Source organism: Callithrix jacchus, chromosome 5 (genome assembly GCF_049354715.1).
Source record: "Callithrix jacchus isolate 240 chromosome 5, calJac240_pri, whole genome shotgun sequence".
NCBI lineage: Eukaryota > Metazoa > Chordata > Mammalia > Primates > Cebidae > Callithrix > Callithrix jacchus.
This window is the reverse complement of record NC_133506.1, coordinates 30,696,670-30,706,012: the sequence shown is the minus strand read 5'-3', so window position 1 is coordinate 30,706,012 and position 9,343 is coordinate 30,696,670. Positions and strand designations below refer to the sequence as shown.

The following is a 9,343-nucleotide window of genomic DNA, read 5'->3' as shown; positions in this document are numbered from 1 at the left end:
TCACGAGGTCAAGAGATCAAGACCATCTTGGTCAACATGGTGAAACCCCGTCTCTATTTAAAAAAAATGCAAAAATTAGCTGGGCATGGTGGTGCAGCCTGTAGTCCCAGCTACTCAGGAGGCTGAGGCGGGAGAATTGCTTGAACCCAGGAGGCTGAGGTTGGGGTGAGCTGGGATCGCACCATTGCACTCCAGCCTGGGTAACAAGAGCAAAACTCTGCCTCAAAAAAAAGAAAAAAAGAAACATAGATATGCCAGGCACTGTACTAAGCACGTCACAAGTATTTCACCCAATTCTCCTGATGCCCCTCTGAGTCAGTGTGGTACACTACTGGGACATATTAGATTATCTTTGGAAATACTAACTCCCTGTTTTCTGCCCTCTGTGGCAGAGTGCACGTCCCCATCACTTTCCTTTGGGCTGGACCATGTGACTTGCTTTAGCCAAGGGAGAGCAGGTGTGAAGTAACCAGCAGCTTCAGATACTTTTGAGCAGTTCACCCTGCCTTCTGGGGCACTGCTCTTGACATGTGAGAATATGAAAAATGTCGGCCGTTGGTCACTGGAGAAGGATGGTAGACGTGAGGCAGAGCCAGCCCAGACAATCCCATCCTAGGTGAGTGTCTACCAGCATGACTGCGGATGTGAACAAAATAACTTATCAGTCAATGCCACAGGCCAATGGGATCATGCAGCATCTTATTACACAGTCCACCGTCATCATAACTCAGATACTGGGAATCATTGTACCCCACTGATACTGGGACTAAAGCAGTGGGAGATTTAATAACCTGCCGGTGGTCACAGCCAATCTCTGGGCAGAACCATGGAGAAGAGCAGGGGGATACAGAATGGGAGGCGGGGTTGTGGGCCGAAATGATCTTAACACTGGGCACGATGAGTGATTGGAGCCTGCAGGATGCCCAGTGATGACGTCATGGGCAAGAGGATGTGCAGCTTTACTGCTTGAAGCCTGAGCTTGGTTGAGATGATTCGAGATGATTGCAGTAGGTGTCAACACTCACAGGAAGATAGAGAGTGAGCTCAACTCCAAATACAGGGGGAAGTGGGAATGGGGGTTCATAGCCAAGGATTGGGGGGGGTAGCGTTAGACATCAAAGGTAGAAGTTTCTAGATAAACTGATCTGACAGAATTCTTGCTAAAGGCAGGACAAAGCCTTAGACATGAAAGTTGAGGAATTGATCAGATGTTGAGGGTGATCAGATACCGACGGTGGGGGTTCTTTCTAAACTGACTTAGCAGGATTCTTTCCCAAAACTGGGCATCGTGGCCCTGGCAAGGACAGGAGGCCCGGGGCTGGGAGAAGTTGAGGCCTAGGAGAGAAGAAGGCTTGGAGGAGCTTAACTGAGGTTTGGTCAAGGTGAGTGTACTCTCTGGATCCAGCTCCTCTGTGACAGGGAGGAGAGGACAGTCAGGGTCACCAAGGGGGCAGGCCTGTCCTGATGACCTCCAGCCCTCAGCAACTGAGCTGAACAGGATTCCAAGCAGGAACAGGAAGCACTCTCCACAGTCACTGCACTTTGCTAAAGGAATTGATATTTAAGGCTACACAAACAGTGACAGGGAAGTCTCAGCAGTGACCCAAACAGAATTAGAAAGTGTGTCTATCCAGAGATGTCAAGGAGATAACTCACATCCTCAGAGTCATCAGTTTTCCTCGTGGCCAGGCCTCAGCAGGCTGCAGCCCAGGGAATCAGATGGAGCCCTGCCTGCACCAGCCGGCAGCCCGAGAGCCCAGAGACCTCCCCCAGTCCCCTCCATTCATATGTGGTTCTTCAGTTAATGAATTTGCACTGGCAGATGCTCTTTTTGAAAAATAAACGTTGACTTGCGTTCCAAAGCCATGAAAGTTGTTCATACGCTGGTCCCTGAGAGACAGGATTCTCCTTCCCCCGTGGAGTGCAAAACAGTCAGACCTCAGACGCTGGGCCCTGCCCTCTCTCGCTTTTTCTGACAGGGGCTACCAGCAGGCTTCCTCATGAGTATCACAGTTTCCTAATGGTGTGGCAGAGCCAAATGTGTTGCCAACCTTGGCTCATACCTTAGGAGCATGCACGCATCCACCATGTGAGAGGAGAGGGAGAAAAGAAGGAGGGAGGGAGCATGTAAGAGATGAGCTTGACCCCAGAGAATTCCAGGCACTCCATGAAGGAGGCTCCTGGGCTTCCCATATGAGAAACCACCAAATTCTGTGGCTGCTCAGTCTCAGCTCCTACCACAGATCAAAGTGTTAGTTGCTCAAAACCTAAATGTGCAGAGTCTCAACTCTTGGCCAACTTGTCCTAACCACTTGCCCCTTCAGATGATGCTTTCTGTGCTTGGCCATTCGTTAATTACAGTACTGCTTAGTGTTCACTTATTATTGCTCATTTATTACAGAGAACTCCTACCCCTCACCTGACTTCTCATCCTACTAATTCAGATCACGGGATCAGCAGTCACCCACGCAGCCTAGATGAAGACAACTTTCCCTTGTCACCTGGCAGAAGGGAAACATGCCCCCTCCTCGGCTGCTGGACTCCTCCAGGTTATGCGGGTGCTGGACACCCCAGGCTTGGTCCTCAGTCCATTGATGCTATCTGGGCCTCTCCTAAGGTGTCCTTAAAACTGTGGACTATGGAAATCAGGGAACGAAGTGTTCTGTCATTTTTTTTGAGATGGGGGTTTACAGGCTAGAATTGAACTCCTCGACTCAAGGAATCTTCCTGCCTCAGCCTCCTAATTTTCTAGTATTACAGGTGCAGGACCACACCTGGCTACTCCATCATTTCAACCATGTTGATACATCACTGCTGAAGTCTGTCCATCAGTGCTTGTCTGAACCCCCAGACACTGTGCTTTACAAAGGAGCCTCTTTCTCAAGATGCATGACACACATTTGCCTAAGGTTCAAACATCTGTAGCCGCTGGCCACCTACCCTAACCTGCTACTTCCTGTCACTCCATACTGGACACCACAGTTGTACCTCCTCCTAAGAGCAGCCTACACTGGTACCTTTCCTACTGAGATTAGAGAGGTTGCATCAGGACAGCTGACCCTCCCTGCCGTGCATGCCAGCATCCAGACAGAGGATGACTACCCGCGGTGTCATCACATACGGGGCACAGAACAACATTCTGACCCCTCCCTCTCACTTCACCCACCAGCACATTCTCGCTGTTTGGGTGACCAGCATCTCCTTTCCAGTGATAAAAGATGAGAAGGCTGCCTGACTCTCAGCTTACCCTCTGAAAAGCACCTCTTCCTGAGTCTTTACTCCCAGGTGTCCAAGGAATGTGGGAACCACAGTGGAGAATTAACTCCTACATTTGGAGGTGACCATTCTGCTCACAATATCTGGTAAGGGACTTCCTCTCTTTCCCTGTCTGGGGATCTCTCCCCACTTTCCTGTCTAACTAGGAGGCATCATGTGCAGCCCTGTTTGAAGCCCTTTCCTCCCTCTCCCAGCAGTAAAAACCATGCCAGGGACACCTGCTGTGTCCCGGGGTGGGGTGCATGGCTTTTCCAGGGGTGCTGGATTCACGGTGGGGTCACTGGATCTCCGGCAACAAGGTCCCCAATTCTAACACTGAACATGAACCCGTCAGTAATGTTGCTTCCACTGTTGAGTTCCTGCCAATCCAGCCCAGTCATGGCCGAGCCCCAGGATCACAGCAGGTCTGGGCTGACGCTGGCCGACCCTCACCTCCCCCACTCCCAGGAGAGTCCTCTGGGTGCCCTGCAAAGGCCCAGGGTTTCCAGGTGTTTCTGGCCAAGCCTGCCACCTCACCATAAGGGCACTTGCCACAGGGTCACCTTCAGGCCTGCAGGGTGGGGTTGAGACAACACGGGGAGCAGCTGTCTGTTCAGGGCCCCCCCACTCCCCACTCCAGGAGTCACATTCCAGCCCAGGACTGCAGCCTCCGGAGCTGGGGGCTCTGACAGCCCACAGGGCACCCAGCTGGCCATGTCCTCGGTCTGGGGAGAAGGAGAACTCACAATCCCGGCAATGAAGGAAATCAGGGGCTGCTGGAAAGCCACACTGAGCAAAGGGCAAAGACACACTGAGGCTCAGACTGCAGGACTCATTCCTGGGAAGCTAAGGACAGGAGACAAAGCAGTCTACAGGGCCGGATGGGGGCTGCCAGGGCGGGGTGGGCACGAGGGCGGGCTGCAGAGGCAGGAGAACACCATCTGGCGAAGGCAGATGTCAGATCTGGACAAAGCAGTAAGACGGGTGTATGCCTGTATGAGATCCTCCAGATTGCGCACGTACAATTAGGCACTTTATCGTATGTAAATTTTATGTCATTCAAGGCAATTTTTAAAATATTGGATGAGTCTGCCAAGCAGTGCACCCAGGAAAGGAGTCCAAAGCGTGTCTCCCCTAGAGCTGGAGCAAGAGAGGCTTTTGGGCTCCCGCATGCATCGTGAGGCAGATGTGCCCTCTCCTGACACCCCCACGGGGGTCTCCCTGCACCTTCCACTCGGCCCCACCCACAGTTATGGTGATTCCAGGTCGTTCCCTTCACCTTCCACCCGGCCCCACCCACAGTTATGGTGATTCCAGGTCGTTCCCTTCCGTACTGACACCCACTCCAGGAGCTTCCTCTTGGAGCAGGCCCACCCAGCCCTACCTCAGGCCTTTGCCCTGGCTGTTCCCCAGCTGCCTGGGGCTTCTCAACCTGTCCAGTCTCATAGAGACCTCCCTGCTGACCAGAGCCCTGCGGACTCTCTGCTGCCCCTGTTCTGTTTCACTCCAACAGAGCGATTCTAACTCCCTGATAAGAATTGGTGATCATAACCTACCATCCTCTACACACACTGTGTAGGAACCGACTGTGCCGTTCCACAGCCACCAGTCACATGTGCCACGGGACACTTGAAATGGGGCCAGTCCAAAATGACTCCTGGTCTAAGAGCAAAAATTACACAGGGAATTTCAATGACTTACAAAACCAAAACAAAAAAAACCCATAAAGTATCTCAATAATTGGTCCCACGGGCTGAAATAACATTAAATACATATTTTAACATGAGTTTCACCATTTATTCTTATCTTTTAAAAGGCATCTACTAGAAATGTTAAATTGCTCATGGGTTCGAGTCACATCTCTGTTGGGTGGCAGCTCTATGGGTCCTCATCCAGGTTCAGTCTTCAAACCCCAGAACTCCTGGCATGGGGAGTAGCTGATGACAGGTTTGTTTATTGAATAATGAGTTATGAAAACACAAACCAGTGACCTTTTCCCAAAAGATTAATTGCCTTAAATTTGACAAAGAAATTATCCACAGTAGGGTGTGGGCAGAGTCTTCTGGAACTTTCTGAAATAACCTCCTTGCTCCAGAGATTCCGAGACTGTGTCCAAGTGCTCACGGATGCCCCTGACATCTGAAGACCCCAGGAGGCCAAACCCTGTATCTTTCTTTTCCTTTTCTGAGTAAACAGGATGTCACGTTGCTTTCACAGCCGAAGGAGCAGTGTTCTCTCTGTGGAGACCAGAGTCACTCAAGCTGGGGAGCACTGGGGAAAAGAGGCACAGCTCAGGGAGGCTGCAGTGAGGACAGGAGTGGGGAGGAGGAGGAATGGGGTAGGAGGCCAGGTATGGGCAGGGGGACCTTAGGCAGAGAGGAGCTTGTTGGGGGATGGGGCAGTAAAAGGAGAGATGGAGGAAGAGAGGGGTGGACAGAAAGAGGAGGAGGAGTGAGGGGCGGGCATGGAAGGGGTGGGGCTAGGCTGCCCCAGCAGGATAAATGCACAGCTGCTGCTGGTCTGGGCATCCCGCCTCAGGCTCTCCATCTCCTCTCCTGCAGCTCCAGCTGTGTGCTCTGCCTCTGAGGAGCCCATGGCCCGGCCGCTGTGTATCCCGCTGCTCCTGCTGGCCACCCTTCCTGTGGCCCTGGCAGAGGAGGACAGGATACCTCCGAGTCCAAAGGAGGAGGATACGATACTTTTGAGCTCCCAGGAGGAGAATCAGAACTTTGCAGGTGGCATCCATGATGCAGACCTCAGTGATGAGTGGGTACAGCGTGCCCTTCACTTCGCCATCAGCAAGTACAATAAGGCCACCAAAGATGCGTACTACAGACGCCTGCTGCGGGTGCTGCGAGCCAGAGAGCAGGTGGGTGCTGCCACCACTGGAGGGGTCCTCAGTCCCAGCCTGGTTTTTCACTCCACCCATGATAGCATTCCCAGAAAATCAACACTGACACATTCATGATCCAATGCTCAGACCTATTCGGCTTTCCCTGACTCTGCTGATGGCCTTCATGTCCACTGTAGCCATGGTCCTCTCCCTTCCACCTTCTTTAACCTGCAGGAGCTGCTGTGTCTGTGCTGTGACCGTGGCATTTCCCAGGGTCCAGCAGGTGTGGATGGGGACTGTGCTGACTCAGGGTGGGCTTGGTGCTGCTCAGGATGAGATCCAAGCTATGAGGCCAGTCCTCCCCCCTGAGTCCTCTCTGCAGGGACCATATGGGAGCCTGGCTCCTTGTCCTGCTTCCCTCCCCAGGTCACACCCTTGGGCACAGCCCTTAGGCTGACCCAGGTCCAGCTTGACCTGCATCCCATGCAGAGCAGCAAACAGTGATGCCTTTAGGGCTCCTCCACCTTCTCTTGGAAATTCAGAGGAGTCCAGACCAGCCCCATTTCTTCTCCTACAGCCCTCAGCTGGGGCCCTCTTCCTGCACATGGGGTGCACTCCCTGCTGCGGTCCCTGCTGTCCTGCACCTCCCTCTCAAGCATGACAGTAACTTGGCGTGAAGCACAGGGCATTGCAGACCATCAGACCCAGATCCCTATTTTATACATGGGTAAACTGAGACTTGAAGGAGCTCAGCATTTTTTCCTGGTTCCAAGGGGCAAGATCCAGCACCCTGGCCTCAGGGACCCTCATCCCAGGTTTCTTCACAGTTCTGACAAGTTGGTCTGGGAGAGGCCCTGTGTAGGGAGAGGGTTCAATTCTTTTATGCAATTGTGAGACACGCAGGTGTGCTGCTGCCTTTACAATCGTGATGGAGTCTCACTCTTAAAATGGAGACATCCAGAAAGCAGGCTTATGGGCCCCAAATATGTATGTGTGTGAAGCAGCTCATTTCCTACAATTAAATGAAGTAATAGATGAATCTAGGTTCTATGGTGAGTGTGAGGTTCTAGGAAATCAGCTGAAATTCTGTCATCAGATGACAGCCTTCCTAGAAAACATGCAGTGTCCCCTCACCCCTCAGCCACAGGTAGCAGAATTTAGGGAATCCTTTACCCAGCACAGAGAACACAGGGTTTAAGAGCGGGCATGAGGCCAAGCACCTGACAGCTGACAGGAGGCGGGGCTTGTGGGCCTTGTGGTGACCATGTGGGCAGCTCACGAAGCCCCAGGCAAGTCCAGTGTCTCAGCCACAGTGAAGTTCATGTGAGTCCCTGTCACTGATGGAGAGCACCATCCCCAAATCCTGTTTTTTCATGTGTGTAGACCGTGGCCGGGACCAACTACTTTTTCGACGTAGAGATTGGCCGAACCACATGTACCAAGTCCCAGCCCAATTTGGACACCTGTCCCTTCCGTGAACAGCCAGAACTGCAGAAGGTATGTCCTGATGTGGGTCCGAGGCCAGCGTGCACTGTAGAGGGGTGTGTGTGTGTCAGCCTCTGCCCTACACACGTTTGGAGGGTATGTGTGTATCCAGGTGTGTTTGTGGAGAGCCACGGATGTGTACCTAAGGGTTTGGGTAGGTGTAGGTGTGCATGTGGAAAGGTGCACGTGTGTACACACATGTGCCCATGTGTGGGGAGGGTAATGGGAGAATGTGTGCCTGTGTGTGGATGTGTGGGGGGAGTACAGGGGTTTCCACATACATCTGTGTGGGTGAGGGGTCCAAGTGAGTTTATGTAGTTGCCCATGTGTGTGCAGATGAGGTGGGGAGGGAGGGCGGTGGTGAATTTGATTTGCTAGGAAGGCTTTAGCTTGGTAATGGTTACTGGGAGGTCAACTCTGCCTGCTTTGCGGTGTTGCCTGCTGAACTGGAGGAAGCAGCTGCAGGGCTGGGTGCTGGGCAGGGAGAAGGGGCTCTGTCTAATCCCAGCCTCAGGCACCTGCCTGCAGCCATGGCCACACTGAGCAGATTAGAGGGAACTAGAGGCCTGTTTGCCACCAAACCCTCAGGCCTGCCCAACTCACCCAACAGCAGCCTCTCCAAGGACCTGCTGGTTCTTGTGAGGTCTCCACTCAGGGGAGAGCCACAATCCCCATGTTGCCCTCTCCCCAAGTCTCAGCTCTGAGAGGGAATTCCACTGCCCTGGGGTCTTCTCTCTGGCCCCTGTTGGTGCTGTCCTGGGTGCTGAAGGTAGAAGGAGCTGGGAGCAGTGAGCCGCCTCTTCCTCCCTGTACCCTTGGGGCTCCACAGGCTGCTCCTCCCAGGGCTGCTCTGGGGCAGGAATCCTGCAGGCTGGGGTGGGGCAATGCCATCTGGTGACCTGAAGCCTGGGGTGGGGCAATGGAACAGTCACTATTTATTCTAGCTCAGTGCTCGGGGACTCAGCAGGGTGGGGTGGGGGCCCAGTGTCTCACCCCCACTGATCCTTAGGCAGGTTCTGACATCTCGTGCCCAGGTGTCGGCCTCTTTAACTGTGACCCACACTGATTGTCCCTCTCTCTTCCCTTTCACAGAAACAGTTCTGCTCTTTCCAAATCTACGAAGTTCCCTGGGAGGACAGAATGTCCCTGGTGAAATCCAGGTGCCAGAAAGCCTAGGGGTCTATGCCAGGCCAGCAGCACCGACCACCTCCTACTCCCACCCCTGTAGTCTCCCAGCCCTGGACTGGTGGACACCACCCTGGGGAAGGTCTCCCCATGTACCTGCACCAGGAGACAGAGAAGGCAGCAGGAGGCCTTTGTGGCTTGGCAGGGGGCACTGCCCTCCCTCCTTCCTTCTTGCTTCTCACAGCCCCTGTGTGCAGTGCACACCCCCCCCCCACCTCCTGTAATAAAACAGTAGCATCACCCCGCTCTGAGTTCTTGGCTGTCTCAGGATGTGCACACAGGTGGGTTTCCACAGTTCCCTCATGAAGCCTCCTTGTTCTGCTGCTGTGGAGATTACAGGAGAATCTGGGAGCCGACGCGGCCACAGCAAGGCCATCGGAGGAGCTGCTGTGACTTTAGGAGACCTGAGCCTCAGAACAGGGAGAAAGTAGCTGGGGGCTGAGAACCCGGGCCTTCAGCCTCAGCAGCCCCTGGTGAGGGGGTCAGGGAGAGACGGGCGCCCAGGCTGCTGCCCCGGAAGATGGGCTGCTGCTTTGGTCTGAGCTCCTGGTGAGACCAGGAAGAGGGGCTGGCTGTGTCCACAGG

General features: G+C 53.6%; 1 protein-coding gene across 1 annotated transcript; it reads left to right on the top strand.

Moving 5' to 3' along the window:
• Nucleotides 1-5,781: 5,781 nt before the first annotated feature.
• CST4 (cystatin S) lies at nt 5,782-8,999 on the top strand. The gene is made up of 3 exons (XM_017972018.4): nt 5,782-6,124; nt 7,472-7,585; nt 8,666-8,999. Exons 1-3 carry the CDS (start codon nt 5,849-5,851, stop codon nt 8,747-8,749), a joined length of 474 nt encoding a protein of 157 aa, XP_017827507.3. The 5' UTR covers nt 5,782-5,848; the 3' UTR covers nt 8,750-8,999.
• Nucleotides 9,000-9,343: the final 344 nt, after the last annotated feature.

Coding starts and splice junctions, on each gene's coding strand:
- CST4 (XM_017972018.4), top strand. CDS start 5,849: ATGGCCCGGCCGCTGTGTATCCCGCTGCTCCTGCTGGCCACCCTTCCT. Junction 6,125..7,471: donor TGCTGCGAGCCAGAGAGCAG/GTGGGTGCTGCC, acceptor TCATGTGTGTAG/ACCGTGGCCGGGACCAACTA. Junction 7,586..8,665: donor AACAGCCAGAACTGCAGAAG/GTATGTCCTGAT, acceptor TCCCTTTCACAG/AAACAGTTCTGCTCTTTCCA.